The sequence below is a fragment of the Pogoniulus pusillus genome, chromosome 23, assembly GCF_015220805.1.
Source record: "Pogoniulus pusillus isolate bPogPus1 chromosome 23, bPogPus1.pri, whole genome shotgun sequence".
Taxonomy (NCBI): Eukaryota; Metazoa; Chordata; class Aves; order Piciformes; family Lybiidae; genus Pogoniulus; species Pogoniulus pusillus.
Genome location: NC_087286.1, coordinates 4,640,667 through 4,667,797, shown reverse-complemented (window position 1 = coordinate 4,667,797; position 27,131 = coordinate 4,640,667). Strand labels below are relative to the sequence as shown.

General features: G+C 42.9%; 1 protein-coding gene across 1 annotated transcript; it reads left to right on the top strand.

Annotated features, from left to right (window-relative positions):
* SEC22C (SEC22 homolog C, vesicle trafficking protein) lies at positions 1-26,910 on the top strand. The gene is made up of 8 exons (XM_064162382.1): positions 1-89; positions 5,673-5,760; positions 6,298-6,507; positions 9,722-9,885; positions 13,044-13,226; positions 18,858-18,976; positions 19,833-19,898; positions 22,530-26,910. Exons 3-8 carry the CDS (start codon positions 6,326-6,328, stop codon positions 22,728-22,730), a joined length of 915 nt encoding a protein of 304 aa, XP_064018452.1. The 5' UTR covers positions 1-89; positions 5,673-5,760; positions 6,298-6,325; the 3' UTR covers positions 22,731-26,910.
* The last annotated feature ends 221 nt before the right edge of the window (positions 26,911-27,131 follow it).

Here is a 27,131-nt window from a genome sequence, read left to right as displayed (position 1 = left end):
GAAAAGGGCGGGCCGGGCCGGGCCGGGTGTGCTGTCGCCGGCGCCCAGCGCTGCGAGAGGCCCGGGGCCGCGGCGAGGGGCGGGGGAAGGTGAGCGGCAAATGGGTCCTGGGAAGCGGTGGGGGGAGGGTGTCTCTTCTCCCACCCCAGTCCTCTTTTTCGTCCCCTGGGATGGGGGGAGGGGGCGGGGAAGAAGGGCGGAGTTGAACCGCGCCGCACCGCGCCGTTCACGGTGGCTTGTGTGGGGAGAAATAGGCCCTGAGAGGATGAGCAGGGCTTCGATGTCATGGAAACAAGATTCTGAGTGCCTGGGGGAGTGTGAGGGGAGGAATGGTCCATGAGGGGGTGAGTCTGGGGTGACCAGAGGTAATGTGAGGGTGTGGGGTGCTCTGGCAGGGAAGTAAGGTAATGGGATGTGTAAGGAGAATGTGGAGAGGCGGTGAGGGGTCTTGAGGAATATGGGGATGGGATGGGGGTGAGCAGGGATGATATGCGTTTTGAGGTGGAGATCTTACAGTATGGATATAGGATTTGGTGGTTTCGTCGAGTGTTTGACAGGTGTAGGACGAGGAGGGCTTGGGACCCTGAGTAGGTCTTGTGTTCCGCTGGGGATGTCATGAGATGGCCTAGAATAACGTGAGAGATTGAGACTTATGGGGACACCTATGGGGTAGAGGTAGGATTTGAGGGGGTCAGGGTGCTTGAGGAGACTTGTCAGTACCAAAGAATGTTCTGTCAGACAGAGTGGCCTTCAAGATGTCTGGGTTTAATCAAGAGTAGTGAAAAGAAGTGCTTTGTGTGTTTGCAACTTTTACTGTGGAGAAGAGAGATGAGTGGAATTAGGGTATATATAACATGATAAGTGCAACAGGATGTGTATGGAAAGGGTCCTTGATTAAATCTGGTGAAGGTTTGGCTTTAAGTGGCTTCTGGATACAGGTTTGAGAGAATGGGTGTATATTCAGGAGCAGATAAAGTGGCTGATAGATTTCTGAGAGATTAACATAAGGGGAGATCTTCAGAGCCTTCCAGAGTTGCTGTTGTGTGATTTGGGCAAGGGTTAGGTGGACTGATAATTGAGGGTTCAGCAGGGTTTGAGTTTTGTGTAACACTCATTACTTCTAGTAATTCATAAGGGTAGGTGTAGGCAGGAGGTGTGTGGTGGAAAGGGTTTTCTATGTGCTTCACTTTGTGGATAAGAACAAAGCCTGTAGGGCTTATAGGAGCCTATAAGCTCTTGTTATCCCCAAATACTGTTTTAACAGTTCAGCAAGCATCATGCTTTCAAGTTGTCTTTATTCACTGCTAGATCTGGAGAGTGGCTCTTGTTCTGCTGTGGGTCTGTGATACTTTGTCAGCAACTGCTGTGAACATTGAGGGAAAGCAGTTGGGAAGAAGCAGATAGGTACTTTTACTGCAACCTTAGAAGATGAGAAATTTAACAGCATTTCAGATATGTCTTTTATATATAAGAAGAGGATAAAACCTACCTCATGGTTCTGCAGAGAAGTAGTAATGCACTCTCATGAGCCATGTCTCAATTATTTCTGTCATCTTGTTGAGACTGAAACCAGCATTTGAGTTGCAGCTCTGATAAATGTTTTGTGTTTGAGTCAACTCGAATTTCTGTGATGTTCTTACATTCCACCTGTAATTGCCTGTGACCCCTTCTGAAGGGGGTCTTTTTCTTCTGCCCAAGGAAAGATGCATTAGGTGCAATAGTTACAATCACGTATCTAAAAAACTTTACAAAGTGATTCAGGAGTTTGTATGGTAACTTTACTAAAGCTTTCTGCTTTTTCTTCAGTAGAAAGGTCAGATCTTGACCGAACCTGAAACTGTCCCATGTGTCACCTCTAGAAAGAAGGGAAATGTGAACAAGCAGAGATAGAAGATGAGTGCTTTAGAAAGATCTTTGTAGCAAGACATTCCTTATTAGTATTATGCCATTCTTTAAAGGAAACTTCTGCTTTTAGTGGTTAGATAAAATAATTTCTTGAAGAACAGTATTTTTTAATGTAATTCCTCTCATGAGCTCTGTACTGGTTGGGATTTGCCTTCCTAGCCTGTTGAGTAGATTATTTTCTACAGACAATAAGGCAGCAGTTTGTCTAGCATTTAGAGATGTCTGGCACTTGTGAACTGAGTCTAATCTTATTTGAAGGAGATTGCATAACAGTGAGGTAAAGTGTAAGAGGTCTGAGTAAGACTGCTTTAGCAATCCCTATGCAGTCACTGGAGAGAGTTGACTGTTACCTAGGAAGTGAAAGATGGAGGAACTACGCTTTAGATAACTTAGATGCCTACAGTGAGAACACCCTGAGGAGTATTGTTTGTTGTTAGACTGATAAATGCACTCTGTTTCTGTGAGTCTTACACTAAGCAGTTTTCTTCTAAAGTGCTGTTGTACAGATGTTTCAAGTAATGAAAACCCAGGCTTTGATTACTTCAGTCATAAGTGATGATTTGTTCTTCTGAAACAATCGCTTAAAATATTTCTCAAGGTTTTGCTTGCTTTGTGCCAGTGAAATAGCTGACCTGACATGATGTCATTAATAGCAAGATTTGACATCTGCTTATTTAAAAGACACAAGTATGTTATTGAAATGCTGGGGTTAGTTTTGGGCCTCTCTGAGCAAGGACACTGAGGAGCTGGAGCATATCCAGAGGAGGGCAGTGAAGAAGATGAAGGGTCTGAAGAACAAGTCTTGTGAGGAGCAACTGAGGGACCTGGGTTTGTTTAGCCTGGAGTAAAGGAGACTGAGAGGAGACCTCCTGTCTCTCTGCAACTACCTGAAAAGGGATTTGAGCCAGGTAGGGGTTGGTCTCTTTTCACAAGAAACAAGCAATCAGACAAGAGAAAATGGCCTCAAGTTACACCAGAGGAGGTTTAAGTTGGTCATTAGGAACTATTTCTTCCCCTTGAGGATTGTCAGACTCTGGAACAGGCTGCCCAGGGCAAGTGGAGTCACCATCCATGAAGGCATTAAAAAACCATGTAGATGTGGTGCTGAGGGTCATGATTTATTGGTGGACTTGAAATGTTGGGTTGGCAGTTGGACTTGATGATCTTGAAGTTCTTTTCCAATCAAAATGAGTCTATGATTCTAAAGTTCAGGACCTGAGTTCAAAGGCCTGCCACGTAAAGTCAGTTGCAGATACTTTGGGCTGCTAATCATATGCAAATAGAGACCAGAGGAGGGAAGGACAGGTGAGTTTGAAGTGGCGAGATCATAGATTCATTTAGTTACATGCACAGCTTGACTGGTCCAATAAGTTTTGGTGGTGTGTGTTCACTTACGGGAGACATGGCAAGACTTGACCTGCGAGGAATTCAGCTTGGAAGGGAAGTGATGTGAGCAACTCTGATTTGCCACAGGCCTAAAACACCTGATGTGCAAGGTAACAGGAGACCTGTGAAAAAGAAGAAAAGCCTCATTGGGGTGCAGTGCTAGAGCAGGAGTGCTGGGAACTGGGGAAGGAGGCAGGAGTCTCAGGCTGGATGAGCTCAAGTGACGGGTGGTTGGTGAGAACTACCTAGAAATGTATAAACCAGCTGCATAAATTTACTTTTAGGTTTTGCCACTCTCTGTAGCGTGGTGTTTGCCTTTGTATCTCTTAGTTAAGCTTGTGCTATCTTTCAGATAACCCCCCAGAATTACAAGTATCTTTTCTCTATTTTTTTTAACTCCTCAGAAGTCTTTACAGGTGCTATTCTCAAATCTCACACCTCTGTGTTCTTTTGGGGTGTTACCTAAACAAACATTCCTGTACAGTCTTAAGTGGAAGCATTATAAACAGGATCAGGGAACACATTTCCAGTTGTGCCCTGAGGTTGTGCTCAGCTGCCCTCTGTTGTGATTGGAGTCGTTGCATCAGCCCTTCTCTCTGTTGGGGACATACCTTTCTATTCTGCCTGTTTTCACAAAACCAAAATGCACCTAAGATAATTATTCCATTTGCACTTACAGGTTGGTCCTGTAGGTCTCTTTAGGCAGCACAAGTGAAAATTCAAAGGTATGTAGATTTAAAAACAAAAAACCCACTCAAAATCAAACCTTTTGGATGAACAGAGCGCTGATAGTATGTGACAGCAGGTGTGTTCTCCAGGGGAGGAGCACCGAATCATTTCTCTGGCATTTAACTTGGAGGTCTGCCTGATGGTGACTGCTACCAGCAAATCTCTCTGATGGGCAGCTGGTATTCAGTGAAAACCTTATGCCCTGGAGCATGGAGATTTGTATTTCTTGGCAAGTTGTGTACCTTTATGTGTGCAGTTGGTTAACTATAGGTGGTGTTATTCCTCAGTGAGGAATATATATCATAGAATCTCAGCATGGTGGGAGTTGGATGGGACATCTGAAGATTATCTAGTCCAACTCTGCCTCCTAAAGCAGGGTTGCCCAAGATTTGCTCTTCTAAGGGAACAAGTTATGTGTAATTTTGCTTTTTGTCAGTTCCTCTGACAGGTGATGGTTTTATCATGCTGGCAAATTACAACCATCTCTGATAGAGCTTAGTTTTTATGTGTTATATGGAAGAGATTCCCGTGGAGGAGAAATAAGACCCTCTAGTACTGCTTGTGGTGAGAACTCAACTCTCACTAGACATCAGAGCAGATCTACTGGCAGAAGAGTTTGTCAGTGCCTGAATTCTAGAGGAGACTTTGCCCTCTTACCTTCTTAGACAAGGAACGCACTCGATGAGACACGTTTCAAAGAAACTTTGAGCTGCATAGTGAGTTGTTTGATACAGAGCTGTTTATATTTGTCCTTCCTCTGTCAAAAACTGGAGTTCACACTGTGATTTTTCTTTTTTTTTTTCTTTCCCTAACACTTTGCTTAATTTGCCTGAAGCAGAATAATTGCTTTTTTTCCCCTTAACTTGTGATAATCATTTAAAGTCTGCTGGTTTAGAGCTGCTCTTTTAGATTGAGCTAGGAGAACTTAAAAACAGTGATTGAAGCACCAGAAATGTGTTACATATCATTTCATAGTGTTTTTTAATACATCTTGGAAATGGATAGGTTGTCCTGGTTTGAATTAGACCCCAACTAATTCTGGTCAGTGATTTTACTTCTCAGCTCAGTGTCTCCTCAGTGAGCATACTTTCTGAAGTTCAGGGCATGTCTGCACAGTGGCTGCTTATAGAATTGAGAACCCTGATGTTTGAGGTTACTACCAAGGATTGGGTTGAAGACCCAATCCACTGCTAAATCTGTGTACCATATTGAGGTGCAGTAAGTAAGAGGTGGCACCTGCAGGGAGGAGGGGACAGTTGAGGTGATGCTAAACTGACCACCAGGGATTTCATCCTATGAATGTCATAGAATTGTTTCAGTGGGAGAAGATCTCCAAGATCAAGTCCCACCATTGACTTAACACAACCATGGCCATTAAACTACCTCCCTGTGCAGCCTGTTCCAAGGCCTGACCATTCTCAGGAAAAAAAAATTGTCATAATATCTGACCTAAACCTCTCCTGGCACAAATTGAGTCAACTTCAGTATAAAGCTAAAAGATCACCAGGGTCAAGCATCTTCTTCAGTGGCCAGTGTGTGAGGAAGGCTGTTTATTCTGTCCTCAGTCCTGAGCTGTTTGTTCTTGAGTCTCGAGATACAAATATCTGTACAGGTCATTAATTTCTAAAATGTTCTCTGTGCTTTTGTTTCAGAGCTGCTGCCTTAGTCTTCCAACATCTTGCACTGCATGCTCGTGGTATGTCCGAGGGACAGGTCTCTTGTGTGCTCTGACTGTACCAGGTAAATCTCAGTAACAGCATTTCATAGGAGATTGTGACCTGTTAAAGGGTGACAAGTTAGAGAGGGTAACTTGTATTCTATATTTAGTCTTAGCTGATTCTGGAAAAAGAGTCTAACAGGGTAAAATTTATTCCTGTATTCATGTGTTATACTAGAAAATGCAGCAACTGCAACAGTAGTGCAGATGCTGTGTGTCACTGGGAGTTAGCTCCTTTCCATCAATATCTTTAAGAACTTTGCCAGCATTTTTTGTGCTCGAGGTAAAGGAGAAAGAGGGAAAATTGTGATATTTCTCAGTTAGAGATTTCTCTGTTGAATGCTCTGCCTCACCTTTTTGACTAAGAGGCAAAAAATGGACACAGGCATCACCTTTGAGAACAGTTTCACCTTTCAGTGGCAGTGGTGCTACAAGAGGTTTGCTCAGTAGCAAGGGTGAATAACCACTGACATATTTCTTACCTTGACACATTTCTGGCTAACACCTTTGGTTGTAAATAGTATCACATCCATTAACTCAATTTAATATTTCATTTTCAGGTTGTCCTCATGAGTACTCCAGTGGAGAATGTCCATGATCTTCTTTGCCTGTGTGGTGCGGGTGAGGGATGGACTTCCTCTGTCAGCCTCCACAGATTTTCATTTCAACCAGGACTTTCTGGAGTGCAGAAAGAAATTAAAGGCTTTATCCTCAATTCTGGCACATTATCCAAGTCGAGGCACAGCAAAAGGACGTGACCTTAGCATACAGTGAGTCCCTGCTTTTATTTGGTTGGGTTTTCTTACTTTCAGTTTAGAAATTATTGTCCTGGAAATTAGTTGACCTTTAAATGTATTCTCTAGTGCCTGGCTCCAATATTAAATCCCACCAGGCATATCTAGATTGTAACCTCCTTGTTTTCTCAGCATCACACCCACAGAGCTCCTACTCAGATTAGTAAGCATATGTTAAGAATTACTTATTTTAGTTGTAATTTTGTGTAGCAAATGCTTTATTCTTGGTAGGCAGGTCTTGTTACTGTTAGTAATTGCAATGTCTTGGACTTCTAAGTGCCAGCAATGTGCCCTTGTGGCCAGGAAGGCCAACGGGATCCTGAGGTGCATTAAGAAGAGTGTGGCCAGCAGGTTGAAGCTTGTTCTGTTCAACTTCTGCTCTGCCCTAGAGAGGCATCATCTGAAGTACTGTGTCTAATTCTGGGCCCCTCACTTCAAGGGACACAAGAAACTATATAGAAAGTCTAGTGGAGACTGCAAAGATGCTGAGGAGACAGGAGCATCTCTGTGAGGAGAGAAAGCTGAGGGAGCTGGGGTTATTTAGTCTGGAGAAGAGCAGCCTGAGAGGGAATCTTCTCAATGCTCAACAAGAGATAAAGGTTCGGGGGCAAGGGGATGGGGCCAGACTCTTTTCAGTGGTGCCCAGTGACAGGACAAGGGGCAGTGGGAACAAACTGGAACTCAGGAGGTACCATCTGAGCACTAAGAATAAATTCTTTGCTGTGAGAGTGCTGGAACCTTGGAGCAGGCTACCCAGAGAGATGGTGCAGTCTTCTTCTCTGGAGAGGTCCCAAACCCACCTGAATAGTGTTATCCTGGGCAACCTGCTGTGGATGACCCTGCTTTAGCAAAGGGGTTGGACTGGATGATCCCCGGAGGTCTCTTCCAACCCCCACCATTCTGTGATTCCATAGCTTCTTAGTACATGGAAATTACTTAGTTTAGTCTAAACTCTTCAGTTGTTGAGGTGTCACTCAAACCTTCAGTCATCGAGGCTGCAGCAGTTCTAATTGTGCCTTGCGTAGAACTGCTCTGGCTCCCTCATATGTGCTGCCCACTCCATTTGCTGAACACCAGCAGGGTTCAAGTCAGCAGAAGCTCTGGCTGATGGATGTGTGTCGAGGAGACCTGGAGACAGCCAGCAAGGAGAAATATTAAATCTTCACTTATTTATTGGAGAAGAATATTGTCTTTATTTTAGAAAACTAGAGCTTCATTCAGAGATGAGAATTTTCATTTAGTATTGACTTTAGTTTAGTTTTAAAATTAGATTTAGCTGGTAACTGTATTTATGCTTAGCAAATGTGAGGTAACTTAAAGTAACACTGAGCTAAAATGAAGTACCTCATTTTTGGGGAGTGGTTGTAGAAAGAAGGTGCATGAACTTGCAGTGAATCGATTGCAAAAGCAGAGATTAGCATTTTAATTCCTTATCCTGCAAAGAGAACTTGCTTGCAAAGAGAACTTGTGCCCTTTAATGATAACACATTCTGCTGCTTTCAATCTTCTGTGGTCTCCGCATCTGACTCTGAAATAAGAAAAGAGCAAACAAATCCGTGGCAACAAGGCTATAAATTATTGGCAACTGGGAGAAGGTAGTTTTACACAAGCATGGTGTTGATCCTCAGCTGTGAGCTGGGGACAGAATTTAGGGAGCATACCCAATGTAACTAGGCTGTAATGGAGCTAACCAAAACCAGAAATCCCAGGTACATAGTATAACAAACACATAAAAATGTGATAAAATAAAAAGTGCAAGTATTTCTATGTGAGAGGTGACTTACATAAGTAGTAGAAGAGAGAGAAAATGCAGAGGGAGAATAATTGTACAGCTTCAAAACTTTGGGCTTGTACCAAGTAATTTCTAACAAATGGCTGATTTGTAAGGGAAGATTTCTTCAGGCTGCTTCCAGTAGGTATAAATCTGTGGTTATGGTGGGGGTTTTGGAAGTTTTGCTGTCTGCATTTTGAGTGCTAACATCTGAACTTGGTGCTCTGATTCCTGTCTTACTTAATGAAGCCTAGAGCAGATTTATCTCTCCCATCCTGCAGTACCTGCCTATGTTTTTGGTCAGATGAATGCTCTGTTCAGTTTCTTGGAAGGTTTTGGGCCATCTGGAAGTGGAAACTTCTGCATAAATACACCTCAGTGTTAGAGGGATCCATTTTGATGGAGAGTTTTTAATGTGCTGCTTCTGATACAAACTTACCTTTATTGCTTATCTGTATTTATGGATGGCTTAGCAATAGCAAGCTAATGAATGTCTCTTGCTGGTGATATGAAGTTGTCGTAGTCAAGAAGAGCAAGGAATACATCTCCTTGCTTCCTGTGAGCAAGCTTGCTTATTTTTACTTCTGTTTGTGGAAAGCCACGGTGTTTTCTTCTAAGATTTTCCTGCCTGTCATGTTTTTTTGTTATCTCTTTTGTTGTTAACATGATTTAAAGCCAACCTGGGAAATGGCTAGCCTCGTTTTTTACTGATCCAGCAATTTAAATCTGTATTGTGATCTTTAGTGTGCTAAGGCACTGGTGAGGCTACATCTCAAATACTGGGTTCACATTTGGGCCACTCACTTCAAGAAGGACATTGAGGTGCTGGAGTGTATACAGAGGGCAGCAGAGTTGGTGAAGAGTCTGAAGAACTTCTTAGGAGTGTCTGAGCTGGGGAAGAGAAGGCTGAGGGGCAGTCTTTTTGCTCTCTACAGCTGCTCGAAAGGAGGTTTGAGCCAGGTGAGGTTTGGTCTCTTCTCCCAAGGAACAAGTGATAGGCCAAGAGGAAATAGCCTCAAGCTGCACCAGGAGAGGTATAGGCTGGAAATTAGGAGAGTTGTGAAGCCCTGGACCAGGCTGCCTAGCGCAGAGGTGGAATCACCATCCCTGGAGGGAATTAAAAGTGTGGTGCTGAGTGACATGATTTCATGGTGAATTTGACAGTGCTTGGTTAATGGTTGGACTTGATCTGGGACGTCTTCTCCTGCCTTAATAATTCTGTTGTTCTACAATGAATGATTGAAGTGTTCCTTCTACAGGGACTGCAGGACTGTCACAGCAGTGCAGGCAGTATGTTCTTTTTTCCAGCAGAAGCAGAGTCTGTACATTATGTTTTGGCAGAAAGCAAAGTTTACTTCTCACGTTCAGCACAACTCTTACCTCTTTATGTTGATGTTTCTTTTGCCTTTTCCATTTCAGTTTCCTTTCTTCTGGAGATATCGCCTGCATGGCGATCTGTTCCAACAGTTACTCCACCATCATGGCATTTTGCTTCCTGGAGGAGCTTCACTGGGAATTTGCTGCTTCCTATGACACAACAAGCATCGGTTTAGCTTCCAGACCATATGCTTTCCTTGAATTTGGTTTGTCACTTTGTTCTCTCTAGTAGTAAGAATTCTGTGTCTGCTACTTTTATGATGCTAAATGATGTCTCCTGGCCAAATCCTGTTCATAAAAATATATCTGTGTGTGAGGCTTTGGATGCATGTGGAGGAGGAGGGGGAGACCTTTAGCTGCATTAAACTAATAGATTATTGGTTTTTCAGTTCCTGAGAGCCCTTGTAATAGACAAACAAAATGCTGTGGTGATTAATAAATAAGCACAGAAGGGAACAATTCTACATCTCAAACACTTTCTAACTTAAAAAAATCTGACAAACAGAGACAGATGGGTACAGGAAGAAAGGCAGACAGAATAGATTATTGTGGGTAGCTTTTCTTCTGGCATTGCTTAGAGTCACAAAATACTTCATAATCATGCCTAGTGTTTCTTTTTAAACCTGATAAAAATGGTTTTCTTGCCAAATAGCAGCTGCTATACTGAACCTCACACCTTTGGAAAACACAGTTCCCTTGCAGTGAGAGAGTCTTTCCTGGGAAAGGATAAGATAATTGCAGTGAGTTAGCACACTGCTGTCCTTGTTTCAATATTAAGCTCATGGTTAAAAGACTGAGAAATCCATAAGGCAAGCATATTATACATCTTGGATTTGGAATGGATTCCCTGCAGGGCATGTTCCTGGCATGACGTCATTTTTACTGCAATCTAAATTTCTCCTTATAACTTGAGTAGGAATTTTGGAATTTGTAGTATAAGGCTCTTTTTAAAGAGAAAAGATATGGATTTTTTTTTTGTAGTAACTATTGCACTGTATTTTGTTACTGGGTTGAGCTAATGTGATATGATTTTTGTTTTATTTTTCCTTCTTTCTGTGTTTGGATTTAATATACAATTGCTACTTTTTGCTTGGTAATTACAGAAGTAGTTTTTGCTTTGTAATTCGAGTGGAACAGGGATGTACTTGAGAGAGTCCAATAGAGGGCTAAAAGGATGATTAAGGGGCTGGAGCACTGCCTTATGAGAAAAGGCTGAGAGACCTGGGGCTTTTTAGTCTGGAGAGGAGAAAACTCAGAGGGGATCTAATACATGTATGTAAATATCCGAGGGCTAGGTGACAAGAGGGAAGGGACAGCCTTTTCTCACTTGTGCCCTGTGATAGAATAAGGGGTAATGGATGTGAACTGCAGCACAGGAAGTTCCACCTCCAACGTGAACTTTACTTTACTGTAAGGGTCACAGAGCACTGGAACAGGCTCCCCAGAGGGGTTGTGGAGTCTCCTTGTGATGGTTTGGGTGTTACCTGCCCTCCCCTCCCCCCCACACTTTGGAAAATCACCCAGACTAGACTCAGTGGCTCTGGAAATTGAATGAAGCTTTATATTTACAGCTTAGCACAAGATACAAGCTGATATGTACAATATATATAGAAATATACAAGTTAAAAAGTAATGCAGAAACACAACAGCTCTCTCAGAAACCTGAGTCCCCAGGAGGTGCTCTCAACCACCCTTCCACCCACCCCTCTACCTTACCCAAGACTTTGCCTTATGCTCAAGGTAGCTTGGAGAGTTGGCCAGGGGGGTTAGGAAGCAAATGGATAAGTCATACAGATGGCAGGTTAGGTTAGAGAGGTTGAGCCCCAGACAGACAGAGAGCGACTCTGTTATCTATGTTTGGGTTCTTGTTTGTCTCAGCAAGCCTACGAGTGAAGTAGACATCACCATGGTTTCCTTTTCATAGCCTATAATCTCATTCTTCTTACCAAAACATTCTAGCTAGCTTCAAACTAGCACAGTCCTCCTCTGGAGATGTTCAAGACCTGTCTGGATGCATTCCTGTACAACCTGCACTAGATTGTGTGGTTTTGCTCTGGCAAGGAGGTTGGACTTGAAAATATCTTGAAGTCCCTTCCAACCCCTCACATCCTGTGATCCTGTGATAATTATAGCACACTGACTTAAGGTAAAGCACAGGATTTTTCACTGAGGAATGCTTGTGGCACTCTGTATTTTAGCACAACACAAAGTCCTCTTTTATGGTCTCAAAGCTCATACTCCAGCTATCCCATCTGTGTCACATCCAGTAGTAGCTGTGGTCGACCTACACAAGTCTAGCATAAGGATATCTTAAGAATATCTATTAATTCACCAAGATATCCTACAAACAAAAATGTTTCCATGTTTTATTTCCCTGAATGTTTGAAAGAGCTTGAATTTGCTAATGTCTTTGCAGAATGAAACAGGAAATAGGAGTATAACCTCAGTGAGGTAGCTTAGCTCTAGAGGTGTCAGCCTCTGTATGTGGGCAGATTCTCTACTTACTTTCAGTGCAGCTCAGGTCAAACCATCAATGGCATTTGTGGAAAGGGATTTGCTTGTCAAGTGGTATTAAATTGAAAGTGAGAGATGAAACAGGGTGACCTATATATAAATCTGTGATTTGGACATTGGTAGAATCACTGTGGGATTGTCCATCAGAGGTGCTTCATGATTCTATTGTAGGGTGAACTAATTTGTCTGTGTTGGGTTAAAATCTAACCCTTGACTTTATTAAAACACTGTGTGGAATTGCTTCTTGTGCAGTGGCTCTTTTCAGTGATTCCCAGTGATAAGGCTAGGGCCAACAGGCACAAACTAGAACACAGGAGTTTCCACCTAAACAAGAGGAAAAACTTATTTCCTGTGAAGGTGCTGAGCCCTGGAGTGGGCTGTCCAGGGAGGTTATGCAGTCTCATCCTCTGGAGAGAATCTAGATTTACCTTAATATTGTGATCCTGGGCAACCTGCTGAGGGTGACCCTGCTTTAGCAGGGAAGTTGAACCAGATGATCCCCAGAGGTCCCTTTCAACCCTAACCACCATCTTGCAGGGATTCTGGGTAGTTTGTGGGTAGTTTAGGTCTTAACATCTACCCTGAAATATGAAAACCTGTGTTCAGTCCACTGTCATGCAGGATGTTGAGATTTAAAGTCACCAGGGGGGACTGGATGTAACATAAAATACCCAGGAGAGGGAATTTTTTCTCCTAACTAATGGTGGAATTTTATACATGAAGCTAATAAGAAAAGAAACGAGGGAAGAAATTAAGAACAATCAAAAAAGAATGCCATGATTGGATTAATAATTGCCTCAGGCACTTAACTTTTGCAGGGCTAATTGAAGCATGATTTTTATTGTTTCAGATAATGTTATTCAGAAAGTCAAATGTCATTTTAACCGTGTGCGTGCCTCTCAAATCAAGGCCAACTGGGAGAAGGTTGAGGAGGAGCTGAAGTTCCAGCCCCCAGTTCAGCTGAAGTTAGAGGACATGGAGCTGATGAATGGGATGGCCAATGGTGGGCACGCAGGTGTTCATGTGGAGGTTGGTAAGTTACTACTACACACAGGTGAACAGTAGACTTCCTGAATCTAACTGCAAACAGAGGAGAACACATGCAGCAGCAGTGGTTCCTTTCCTGTTGAGAGATAGATACATCATGGGAGTGAAACCCAAGAAGAAAGACTATCTCTATGCCCTAGTAAACAACATATGTTCTGTAGATCCTAGCAGGTATGCCCCAGAGCCTTTAAGGACTTGTGCTGGTGTCTTTTTTCTCTGACTTAGGTGGGCTCTGCTACATGGACAATTGCAACTGGATTTGGCATTTTCCACATTGAATTTGCTTGCTTTTGAAATAGTTGTTTGTTAAATTTTGTATGACAAAAAAAGCTCCACTAATGCATTCCTGCTTGTAGAAACATAATTTCAGTCTGAATCAGAGTTGCTTCAGCATTGAGGAAAGAAAAGATGAGAAGAGTGTTAGCTAAGGGTAAAATTCCCAGACTGTCTGCCTTAGGTTGTTCTCTCCTCTTTGCTTTCTTCTTTTACCTTATTCTTTAAAATGTAATGCATTTGACTAAAATTCTGAGAGAGGATATGTGTAGTCTGTATAAACAACACACAAAGGCTTGACAAGGGACCTTTTTGTAACAAATACTGACTTGAAAGTGAAAGAGGCTGGATCTAGATTGGGTATTTAGAAGAAATTCTTCCCTGTGACACTGGAACAGGCTGCTTAGAGAAGTCGTGGGTGCCCTGTCCCTGGATGTGTTCAAGATTGGCTTGGATGAGGTTTTGAGTAAACTGGTCTAGTGGGAGATATCTGCCTGTGGCAGCAGGATTGTAGCTAGATGATCTTTAATGTCCCTTCCAACCCAAACCCTTCTGTGACTATGATCTTTTGATCTGCTCTTGGAAGTCCTAGCTTCTACTTATGTATTGTAAGACTTGTATCTTCTTGTTTATGTTTCAATTACATAGTCAAGTCCTACCTAATTCCTTTACAAAGTGAAATCATAGAATCATTTCATCTGGAAAAGACCTTTAAGATCATTGAGTCCAACTCCAAAAATAGCACTGTCAGGTCCACAACTAAGCCATGTCCCTGATTTAATTAGCATTAGTGTGGCACTTGAAATGCAGGCAGGGTGCCACAAGCTTGCATTTCCTCTTCTTTTTGTGTCGTTCTTGGCTTAAGAAACACCAATAAAATTAAGCTCCAGTTGCTCAATCTTTTTACTTCTGATGTATGAGCTGGGATCTAATTTGACACAGGTATTTTAAGTTAAAATATAGAGAGGCAGAGGCCAGGAGGAAGAAAAAAACCAGAATTGCAAACGTTTTACTTGCTGGCGAGTGCTCCTCAGAACTGTGCTTGAAGGTTAAATGCTTTCTTGGTGTGACATGGCTTATAAATTCTTTACACTAATGTGAATAGTTTCATTGCCAGTAAACATTTGCAAGCTAGTCTGTGTCTGCAGATCAAAAATACATTTGCAGTTCCCCCATATCCTTAATTACTTGCTTTCACTTTCCATCTGGCTGTGTATTTCTGACTGTTCTCTCTGATCTAACCCAAATACTCTTACAGATTGTTCTGCCTTTATTTAAAGGATGATGTTTATGATCATCTGTTTCCCTCAGCTGGAGTCAGCTTTCCTGGCTTATGTCTCTCTCCTTTCGTTGTCACCTACCAGCTGAATCCCACTTTGCTGCTCTAAGTTTAGCTGTGTGGATAGTGTTTGTTCCCATATTAATGTTATTTTTATTATGGCTCTGCTATACAGGAGACTTCTTGAGCAGATATTGAAATGTTATGATTGGAGTGGAGCAGAATTTGTGTCTCTGTTCCACAGAGAGGATAAATCAATCAATGGATTGCTCAAAACACCAGTCTCCTTCCATGGTTCTAGCTGGTTCCTGTCTTTTGAGCTGTGTGATCTTGTCCTGTGGCTTTTCTTTCAGTGTGAAAGGAGCCTGGAAAATCAGAGCAGTTTTGTCCTTGTTAGTATATCTGGGAACAAGACCTTTTCTTTGTGTCTTTATTTTTTAAAAAAATCTTTCTTCTTCATTGTTAACTAAACCCAGCCCAATTCTTGCTAGAAAACCACTAGCACTGTATCCTTAATCAGCACCTCCACAGCCCAGATGCTGTTATAAAAGCCTCACCTCGTGTCTGCATCTGGGCATAGCTGACAAAGCTCTGGAGGGTGGTGGGGTGTGTGTAAAGAAGAAATGTAAGTAGCTTTCTGTGAAAAGGGAGAGTTTTCACACCAGAACTGGCTCTATGAAGTAGAGCAACTTGTGCTATTCATCTGGTAAGCATGCTGTTAAATTATGCAGCATTGTGCTCCCCTGATGAATGCTCTCAGCCTTTTGTAGGCATGAAGGGAGTCCTTCCGAGTCCTCTTTAAGGTGTGTTTTGAAGATGTCTCACATCTCTGTCTTTTGTGTGCATGTGTTTTATTTGATAATGTTTGAGTCTGATTTCATTTTTCACTCCTGGTGGTTTCTTTATCCAGAGCTTTGAGTATGTGACTCATTGTCCAACCCTTGTTGTGCTGTGCCTTGAAGAGACAGGACAGAGTGTGGTGCAGGCATTCATGTCAGCCTCTGCTAAAGAGCCAGAAGCCTCAGCTCAGAAAATCCTTTATAGGCAGAAGTTTCAATTTCTTCATTGTTTCAAGGTGTTTGCTCAGGGCTGTTCTGTACATGTTCAGACCTGCAGATTCACAGTCCTGAGGACACCTTCTGTGTGGTTCTTGCACTCTGAAGTACACAGCTTTGCTACTTGAAGAGTCAAATGATTTTGAAACCAAATAAGCATTTAATTGTGTTTGTGCAAAATGATTCTGTCTTTGGCAAAGTGCCTGTAGTCCTTTGTTCCCTTATTTAATGTAACAAGCAATTCCAGTAGGAAATTCTATTTCTAAAAATAAGATTGAATTCATACAAGGAAGTGTAATAAGTTTTCCCTGATAGTCCCCATCTCACTTCTGTGCTATTACAGTTGGTGAATTAAATTTCATCATGATAGTGCAGAAATGAAGCTCCACAGCAAACAACTTTAAGATCAGTTCTCACAGACTGAACCTGGAGCAGCTGGATGTTCTCATTTCCCCTGCATTAGGTGATGGCGATTCTTTTAATTCTACTGGGCAAAAGAAATGTCACTTTTACATAATATTCCATGTTGTGGTCTTCAGTCTGCAGCAGCAGTGCATTCAGACTGTGAGCCATTGAATGGTTTGGGTTGGAAGAGGCCACCATCTAGGCCAAGCCCAGGAAAGGATGAGAGACGTGAGGCTGGAGAAGAGCAGACTGGGAGGAAATCTTCAGCTGATCATCCAACCTGCGCCAGTGTATCACCATCATCAGTGTCAAAAAATTCTCCTTTTTACCTAGTCTCAATCTCCCTCTTCCAGTTTAAAACTAACATGCCTTGTCCTGTAGCAACAGGTGCTGCTGAAGAGATTGCCCCCTTTAAGTACCAGAAGGCCACAAGGTCTCTCTGGAGCCTTCTCTTCTCCAGGCTGTAGAACCCTTCTGTGGCGACTAAAAGGTCTTCATAGATTGTATAGGATCGTGCAAACTAAGAATTTACACTTGTGCTTAATAATTATTTGTTTGAGTGACACTGAGTGGCTCTGATGTAAGCCCAAGGAGAAGCAGTTGTCTTTATTAGCAAATTCTCCTCAGAGAGAGAGAGAGAGCTGCATTGTTATGGAATTTATCCAAAGCAGTAGGAAACTGAGTGCTTCTGTCAGTGCAGGGACAAACCTGCTGGCACAGCCTCCCTTCAGTGTGCTGTTTGGACCTTAAATTTCACTGCAGAGCCAAAAAAAAAAGGCAAAGTTGCCTTTAAATGACAGAGTTACTTGCACCATTTATTTACATGAACATGTGTTTGACAATAATATACAGCAATGCCACTTAATGTGACATATATCAAGTGGAATTAATACAGCTCCTTTTGCAGCTGCTTTGGAGATGAAATTATGGAGGTGTCAGTGCCTGCCTGCGTGCCAGACAAATCAATTACACAGACACTTAGAAAGGATTCTTTATATCTCTGCATTAATTTGTTTTTTACATCCATCTATCAAAACCTCTCCTGAAGGAGATGACACGAGTGTTTTCCCGTCTTAAACCGTGCACCTCTGCAGCACTGAAGCTGTTACAGTGTTGCCTCTGTCACTGAAACGAAGTCAAAGATGATCTCTGCTGTGCTGCAGTTTATCTACAGTAGTCAGAAGCTGTCTATATCTGGCCAGGGGGCAGAATGTCCTGAGAGCTGGGGAGACTGAGGGCTCATTCATTCTTTCCTGTATCTTATAGATGTTGATGCAGGAGAGGTTCATAAGAGCTTAGAATGGCTTGAGTTCTAAGGATAGAAGTGATCTTAAAGGTTTAGTTCCAACCACCCTGCCATGAGCATGAGCACCTCTCACTAGACAAGGTTGTTCAGAGCTTCATCCAGCCTGGTCTTAAAACACTTTCAGGAATGAATCATCCACAACTTTTGGCAACCCAGGATCTGGGTTTTGTATCTGAGCTGCAAATTACCCTTGTTATTGTTTCTCTGACAGTGTTCTGCTTGTGATGATGCAAGGGCAGGGATGAAATGTAGGTGAGTATTTAGGTGTGGTGTCTGTTGTTGAGCTAGTTACTATAGCTAGGGAAAAAAAAGTAGGTGAGCTTTTGGGCAGCCAAAAGCCTGAATTAGACTTGGCAAATTTGAGAGTTAAATACACATCTGTAATAATTGCTTTGACCTTAATTAGATAGCTATCAATTAGATCATCCTGATGCATGGTATTTGGGGGTTAAGCAGTAGTTGTGGAGAAGGAAATAAATAATTCACTACCTGTGAAACACAGACAGATTTGGAAAAGGGAACTTTTAAGGTACTGTAGAATGTGGCTCAAAGGCCAGGCCTATAGCATACAGTTCCTAGGCTCCAGTTTTGACTGTGTTTTGTCAGGTTGAGAAGCTCAGAGGTAGTAGCAGCAGTTCTATGACAGATGTTTCTCCTCAGTGACTTGCTGGTACCTTTGTGACAACTCCTACAACAACTGTTCTAGCAGCAGAGCACCAAAATCCTTGGAGGCTGCAGTTACATTCTGGCAGCTGCTTCTTTAGGGCATGAAATGCTCTATGGAATCTCTGCAGGTCCCTGAAACTGAATTGCTGTTTACCAGACTGAGCCCTCAAACTCCCAGTGGGAGGAAATACTTAATGATCAGTTGAGGAAGAGATAATTGCTGCCTTGCTTTTCTGAGTTATCAGAAATCTAACTTCTTTCCCAGACCTTTGGGAAGCCTCTAGTTTGTCTCCTGACCTGTGAGGAGTGTTAAGTTTGCTAATCTCTAACAAATAGTTGAAAAATACCTACATGCACCATAAAAAATGATGTTACTGCTAAATAGCTCAGGAACAAATTCTGTTGTTTAATCTGATTAAAAACATACTCCAGAACTCCAGTTGTCTGAAGAACTGAACAGTGTAATGCAGCAACAACAAAAAAAAGGTGTTTCTGTTCATTTTTTGTCTTCTCTGGAGCAAGCATGAGAGCTTTAAAGATGTTTGAAACCCACATAAGGTAATCGAGTCATTTTCTGTTGAAAGATTCAAAGTCATAATGCAAACTTTCACTGATGTCTTTTTCTTTTTTAAGCCCCTACGTACCGAATGCAGCCTGTGACTCCCCTGGGGATTCTGTCACTTGTTCTAAACATCATGTGTGGGGCTTTGAATCTCATTCGAGGAGTTCACCTAGCAGAGTACTCATTTCAGGTAATCTTGATTGAATTGAAACCAGTAAATGTGGCAAAAGGAGGGAGTTACTTGAGTAACCAGGTGAAGAGTGGCTGCTCTGTTTCTCAGGAGAGCATTTGTCTTTCTACATGAAGTGTTTTGTTTGTCCAGAGAATGCACAATCAGTTACTCACTTAGTAGACCTTGTGTGTCTTCTTGTAGATCACAGCACTTGTGTCTTAGAATCATAGAATCAACCAGGTTGGAAGAGACCTCCAAGCTCATCCAGTCCAACCTAGCACCCAGCCCTATCCAGTCAACTAGGTCATGGCACTAAGTGCCTCATCCAGTCTCCTTATAGATCACAGCCCACTGCATTTTATTCTTTTCTAGGGAGATTAAAATTTGAGTAAATACTTTTATCTTGCCAAGGTGGATTATTTATTCCACACCACACCCCCATCATGTATCATAGTGATTAAATGTTGTGCTGAGGGATTTGGTTTAGTCAAGGACTTGTCAGTGTGAAACTAATGATTGGACTCAAGGATCTTGAAGGTCTTTTCCAATCTAAGAAATTCTGTGATTCTCTACATTGTTCTAGGTGCTTTTATGTTGATTTTTATAAACAAATGTGAGACTGTAAACAACTTCTAAAAGAAAAAAAATGTCCTGATGATATGGTGGCACAGTTTTATTTGGCAGGAACTGTCACATAAGCCTCAGTTTTTCATATCTTGTTCAGTGATATTGATCTTGCTGCTTAACACTGTTACAGTCAATCAACATAAATAAGGATGAGAGGCACTTGATGAAATAGAGTGCTCTAAAATATCAAGCAGTACTTGCTAAAAACTGTTGCTGACATGGTTGTCACTTCTTTTAATCTGAACAGGAGGACCATGAAGGAATTGGAAATGTGATAGCTTTTTTCCTACCTTTCCTATCCTGTGTTTTGCAGGTAGGTTAACTCTAAAATGCTTTCTGGTTATTTTTACATTATAAAATACAAGACAAAATACTTTTCAGCTAAGCAGGGGAACAGTTTGGTTTTTATTACCCTAACTACCACTGAGGCATTCCAGTGAGGTGGCAGAAGTAGAGTTTAAGGCATAGTTTAACACTTGGAAAATTGCAGTTAGAGATTTTGTCTGTACTTTTGTGTTTTGTCATGCAAAATAGGGCTCAGTGTGATAAAAAAGTGCTAACCCCAAAGATGGTTTGTTCCCTAAAGGGGGAGACAGGATGTCTTCCCGACAGTGGCAGATTAGTGATGGATTTTGGAGCATAACCACCTTGAAAGGCTAAACAAATAACAAAATAGTCTCATTTGCATAAAAAAATACTTTTCATTCTTGAGGCAGATGTGGTTCCTCACTTCAGATTTTTTTAATGATGGATTGTTTTCTCTGGCCTCCTTATGCAGATTGAGGAAAATATTCTATGCTCTTGAAAGGTTCCTTGAAAGGTCCACAACCTTTACAGTGAGGGCAAAATGGTTGTGAACTCTTCAGTTTTTAGCCTGTCATGCTAGGAATCTGCAGTAGTTGGCAGAAGGAGTAAAACGATGCCTAGAGTGTTTTCATTGCTTAGTACTGTTGCATTTGGCTTGTAATCTGAAGGTTCTATCTATAGTAGTTAAAACCCTCAGGGAAACTGTTTTATTGTATCTTTAAAGATACAATTTAGTGTCTTTCAGCCTTCTTACACCTCTGCTTATGGCAGAGCTCTAAGATGGAGATGTTAATTTGGGTCTCAATACTCAGTGCACATCATTCTTCACACAGAGAGGCTCTGTCCTGCTGTTTTCCAGTTAGTACCTGAAGCCAGAGAAGCTAAAAAAGAGAAGAGTTCCCTCTTAGACAGTTGATCTACAGCAGTCCTCTTCACAAACTGCTTGCGCATAAATCGAGCTCAAATGTGGAGTGTTTTCTGCAGGCTGATCTCTACTTGTGTCAGCAGCACAGTTGGAAGCTGTGACCTTCAGTGAGAAATCATGATCTGTTGGCTGCCTGAGTTAAAAAAGTAACTCTTCTGCCAGCACTTCTGAATTTTTAGTTTCCTCCTGTAAGGGCTGTTGCTTTTCACACATGCTCAGCAAATGGATTCCACCTGCTCTTGCATTTAGAAAGAATCCCCAGCTAAACCTGTTAACAAAATTGATGGTCTTTCTACCAAGTCAAGTCTAGAGTGAAATAATCTATCCCAAGAAAAACTGTGGCAGAAGCAGATTTGGGTTTGCTGTCCTGAGCCTTTGTTTTGCAGAAATCTGTGGTGGTTTTGGAAAGCTGGTTCAGCTTTCAGTCTCCTTTTAATCCAGGCTGAAACAGGCAGGAGGGACAGCAATTGTGCTGGCAGACTTCTGATTTCTGTGCTTACTCAGAAGGATCTGGGTTGAGGTCACCACTACAGCTATTTTTGGAGGATTTTTCAACATAGGAGTGAAAGGGAAGCCTTGAGCTTCTCAATAATGGTTGCAGTGACAGGCATGTCCAAGCAGCATGGATTTCTCTATGAGAAAAGGCTGAAAGACTTGGAACTGTCTAGCATGGAAAAGAATGGAATGAGAGGGATCAGCAGTGTGCCCAGATGGCCAAGAGAGCCAACAGCATCCTGGCTTGTATCAGGAGCAGTGTGGCCAGTAGGACAAGGGAGGTTATTCTGCCCCTGCACTCAGCACTGATCAAGCCAGACCTTGAGTAGTGTCCAGTTCTGGGCTCCTCAATTCAAGAGAGATGTTGAGGTGCTGGAAGGTGTCCAGAGAAGGGCAGCAAGGCTGGGGAGGGGCCTGTGAGGAGAGGCTGAGGGAGCTGGGGGTTTGCAGCCTACAGAAGAGGAGGCTCAGGGCAGACCTCATTGCTGTCTACATCTACGTGAGGGAAGGCTGTAGCCAGGTGGGGTTGGGCTCTTCTGCCAGGCACCCAGCAACAGAAGAAGAGGACAGAGTCTCAAGTTGTGGCAGGGAAGGTCTAGGCTGGATGTTAGGAGGAAGTTGTTGTCAGAGAGAGTGATTGGCATTGGAATGGGCTGCCCAGGCAGGTGGTGGAGTTCCTGTCCCTGGAGGTGTTGCAGCAAAGCCTGGATGAGACACGTAGTGCCATGGTATAGTTAATTGGCTAGGGCTATGTGATAGGCTGGACTGGCTGAGCTTGGAGGTCTCATCCATCCTGGTTGATTCTGTGATCTTCTCTATGTTGATCAGTAGCTAAAAGGTGGGGCAAGACTCCTCTCAGTGGTGCCCAGTGACAGGACAAGGGGCAGTGTGCATAAACTGGGACATTGGAGGTTCTGTCTCAACATGAGGAGAAACATCTTTCCTGTGAGGGTACTGGAGCCCTGGAGCAGGCCACCCAGAGAGGTGGTGGAGTGTCCTTCTGTGGAGAGATTCCAAACCCACCTGGGCATTTTGATCCCAGGCAAGGTGCTTTGAGTGGCCCTGCTAAAGCAGGGTAGTTGTGCTAGCTATCTCCAGAGGTCCCTTTTGACCCTCAGCATGATGGGGTTGTGTGTCTATGCCAGCAGCTCCCAGCTGTGTCTTGTGTCTATATGTACATAGCTGAATGCTAACACTGTCTCTCTGGTCCTTTTCTAGTGTTACTTGTACCTCTTCTACAGCTCAGCAAGGAAGGTGAAGACATTTGCACTCTTCTTCTCCATTTGTTCCTGCAACATTTACCTCTATGGGTTACGGAACCTGTGGCAAATAGCTTTTCACATAGGAGTAGCATCTCTTTCTTCTTACCAGATACTGACAAGGCAACTTATGGAGAAACAGCCTGACTATGGAGTATGAAGAAGACTGTGGGTTTGCTGCTTTATTTTTACAACCCTTTTTTTGTATTAAACTGACCCAAAATCTCTTGGAATATTTAAAAAGATTTGTGACAAGGATTATTGCAAGGAGGAGATTTCAAAGGAACTTGAAATAAAGCAGGACACTCTAATCACGGCAAACACCCAGTGAGGAATGTGACTGTATTTCACATGGCATGTGGCAGTTGTGCATGGTAGATCTTGTCAGGTGTCATCTTTCTTGTTTGTTTTAGTGGCACCCAGTGACAGCACAAGGGGTAAGGAGCACCAACTTGAACATGGGAAGTTCCACCTAAATGTAAGGAGATGCTCCTTAAAGGGTGGCAGAGCACTGGAACAGGCTGCCTAGAGAGGTGGTGGAGTCTCTGTTTCTGGAGACATTCAAAACCCATCTGGGTGTAGTGGATATTGGGTGAACCTGCCTTGGCTGGGAGATTGAACTCCATCTCCAACCCCTATCATTCTGTGATCAACAGATGGAGGTTCCTCTTAGCACAAACAGGCTTTTACTCTTTGACTATCACCATCTAGGCAGCATTTTGCTGTTTGCTTTACTGACTTTGTTCAGCAGTTCAGTGTCTTGTCCTGCCCACGCTTCGAAAAATCTTGAAATTGTGTAGAAAAATGAGGGCAGAATGGTAGGTAACATTTTTTTGCCTCTAGACTTTTCTAAACATTAAGATTCCTATTAAGTGAGGAGTTTGCCATAGTTAGATGAGTTCAGTGGCAGCGGGGAAAAATTGTTGGGACAAGCTTCAGGGTAATTTTTCTAGCACTTGAAGGAAAAGATGAACCTTGGCTTTTAAGAAAAGCATAGAGACTATAAATATCTCCTGGCTAAACAGTGCATTGTAGTTAAATGTGTGCTCATTGGTTAATTGCAAACATGCTTGAGGCAGCATAAAATAAAACAAGTGAATAGAAGTGATTTTTCAGCTCAAGTGGCCTCTATTTCCTTGGCTAAGGTCACTCTTTGTGTTCCATGTTTGCTCGGTCTCGATAGATAATAAATCCTCCAAGCCTGCTTATGGCAGCCAACTGACTCCTTCATCTTGTGAAATCAGAAGTATAGCTGGGAAGTGGAAACCCATTTCCAGTAATGGAAAGCCAGAGCAGGTTCTCTTTATTGCATAAAACACCTTTAGCTAATGGTGTTGAGTTCTTATACCAAGAATTTATGAGTGTGCACTTTTGAATATGGTCCTTAAGAGCTGAAATCCTTAACCTCTGCTGCACTGGGTGTTCTTGTCTGTCATGTCTTGAGGTGCATATGGGCATTTTAGAGCATAGATGAATAATTTAGGTTGCCTGTTTAAAAGAAAAAGCATAGCATTTTGATGCAGCTGTCCCTGCAGGGTCATAGAGACTCAAAATGAACAGATATAGAGGTCTCTAGGTGTGTTGTTGTGGAAGTATGCTCCTAGATTTTCTTCTGTCTTTCCATAGGGAGCTGTTTTCTGGTTGCCCCATTCCCTTCAGCAGACATCTCTCACCAAAGGTTTATTTTCTTCTCATATAGACTCTGTCTTTTTGTGGCTGCAAAGAGGTTAACATGATGCAGAGTTGCCTTCCTGAGTCTGCAGAAACACTTAACAAAATTAGTTTCTTGCACCTCAGTGAATTTTCCTGACAGCTCATGATGCAAGCATGATTATCAGTGAGCTACTAGACCAGGGACCTCTGGTGCCGTAACGTGGAAGTGCTTCTGCGCTGCAGCTGATTGTAACAACCACATCGACAGGCAGCCTGCTACAGCCTGAGCAGTTCCTGAGACATAAAGAGACCTGGTACCAGAGATTTTTCCCACAGTAGAATGTCGATATTCCTTTTCCATCTCATGTCAGCCCATTTAACAGTAGCAGAACATAAGGGCAGACTTTCCCTGTGAGAGTGCTGGAGCCCTGGCCTGGCCTCTCCTTCTCTGGAGAGATTCCAAACCTGCCTGGACGTTGTGATCCTGGGCAACCTGTTGTGAGTCTCCCTGTTTTAGCAGGGGATTTGACTGGCTGATCTCCGGAGGTCTGCCCCCCACCATGCTTTAATTCTGTGAGGAATACTCCAGTAGGAATGATGAAGGAATATTTTATCCAGCCAATTCAGGAAGCAGCTTGAGCTGTGTGCTGTAAGAGAGCTGTTCTGTTATAAGAGAGTGGATTAAAGTTGTTCTTCATTACCCCATTTTTCTGCCAGAGTGTAAGTAGAGAAATGTAGCTGGAATTCAGTCAGTGTCCATAAGGCACCCGGATGACCCCACCACAAATGAGGGTGGGTATTACTGACAAGCTTTATGTTTTCATGCTCTTCAGCCCCAGTTCTGCTTGATGGTATGACCCAACTCCCAACTCCCACCCTTTCAGCATCCATCTGGCTAAAGAGCCCAAAAGAGCTTTCATGCTTCTCCCTAGGCTGGGACAAAGCTGGCCTGTGATAGCTTAAGGCAGGCAGAGCTTTAGAGCTGGGACAGGGAACCACTGACTGCCTTTTATTCTTTATCCTCAAATTGAGCTGATGGGAAGAAACTGTAACATTCCAGCTGCTTCCTGAGCATCCGTTTGCTTTATCACAGAACAAACACATCCCCATGCCAGGTGATATTAGCAACAGGTCTATAACAAGAGTGGTGGAACAAGTTGTTTAGATAGCTTGTGTAATGAAGGTAATTAGAGTGGATAAAGATTAAATTCAGTTCTGTGTGATTTTTTCCTGAAAATGGTTCTGTAAAAGCAAACAAAAGCAGCTGGTTCATTTCCACCTTTGTGTTGATTTTTCTGCTTTGTGGATTAGGTGGAGGATGTGGCTAGATCACAGAATCATAGAATCAGTCAGAGTTGGAAGGATCATCTAGTTCTAACCTCCCTGACATGAGCAGGGACACCCTACACTAGATCAGGCTGCCCACAGCCTCATCCAGCCTGGCCTTAAACACCTCCAGGCATTGGGGCCTCAACCACCTCCCTGGGCAACCCATTCCAGCCTCTCACCACTCTCATGCTCAGCAGCTTCCTCCTCATGTCCAACCTGAACCTACTCATCTCCAGCTTTGCTCCTTTCCCCCCAGTCCTGTCACTCCCTGATATCCTGAAAAATCCCTTCCCAGCTTTTTTGTAGCCCCCTTCAGATCCTGAAAGGCCACGAGAAGGTCACCTGGGAGCCTCCTCTTCTCCAAACTTAACAGCCCCAACTCTTTCGATCTGTCCTCACAACAGAGCTGCTGCAGCCCTCTGAGCATCCCAGTGTCCCTTCTCTGGACACACTCCAGCATGTCCACATCCTGCTTGTAATGGGGGCTCCAGAACTGGATGCAGTACTCCAGGTGAGGTCTCAGCAGAGTGGAGTAGAGGGGGAGAATCACCTCCCTTGATTTGCTGGCCACACTTCTGCTGCAGTCCAGGATCTTGCCTACCAAGTGAGCAAAGCTCTGGTTTTCTGTTAATTCATTTTCAACCTGTTTTTATTTTAATCCCCCTCCTGTAATGTGCTTAAATCATGTTGAGGGATCTCTGTGTGTATTACTATCTGCACACTCAGGTTTAAACTGTGAGGCAGAGCACTTGTCGTTTGCCTCTTTTAATATTTGCAATGGCTCCTGTTTCTGTGTGGTATTCATACAGTTAAACCTCTTTTGGGGAAGCAGCAAGAGGAGTAGAATAGTTTACATTGATCTCAGTGCTTTAAGATGTAATAAAAAGGAATGACTTGCAGTTTGAGTACATTAAATCTGACTCATAACGTAGGATTACGCCTCTGTTGAATCAAATCCCCGAACAGGAATCCATCCCTTTTTGTTCAGCTTTAAACTGTTCAATGTAGTTTGAATTGCAGCTCCTTAACTCTGTCTGTTCTCCAGATAAGTCCTTTGGAAAAAGTCTTTTTCCTCACCCAGCAACCTGACACAAGAAAATTGGCAAAGAATAAATGTCATTAATGTAAAGATTTGCTTAGTCACTTTATGGAGCTGATAATTTTCCTGTGGGGTTTTTGGCTTCTTATTCTTTTTTTCCTTTTTCTCCCAAAGACTTAAGTTCGTAGAAGCTGGGCTGGTACCTTTTTAGACATTTTTGCACTGTATTAATAATTGAACCTGTGTAAATGTGTACAAAATCATTTGGCATGTGGATGTATATATGTACATATATCCAATAAATGGCTTTTTTTTGTAAGGAGTGCCTCATTTGTAGCTTCAAGGTAGCACTATGTGAGAAATTGGATCGTAGAATCAGTCAGGGTTGGAAGGATCCACAAGGACCATCCAGTTCCAACTCCCTGCCATGGCCAGGGACACCCTACCCTAGAGCAGGCTGCTCACAGCCTCCTCCAGCCTGGCCTTAAACGCCTCTAGCCATGGGGCCTCAACCATCTCCCTGTGCAACCCATTCCAGCC

What these genes read in the sequence shown, in the direction of transcription:
- SEC22C (XM_064162382.1), top strand. Translation starts at nt 6,326, where the DNA reads ATGTCCATGATCTTCTTTGCCTGTGTGGTGCGGGTGAGGGATGGACTT. An exon ending in AGGTGTTCATGTGGAGGTTG is followed by an intron (nt 13,227 to 18,857) that starts GTAAGTTACTAC and finishes TTCTTTTTTAAG; the next exon opens with CCCCTACGTACCGAATGCAG. An exon ending in TAGCAGAGTACTCATTTCAG is followed by an intron (nt 18,977 to 19,832) that starts GTAATCTTGATT and finishes TAATCTGAACAG; the next exon opens with GAGGACCATGAAGGAATTGG.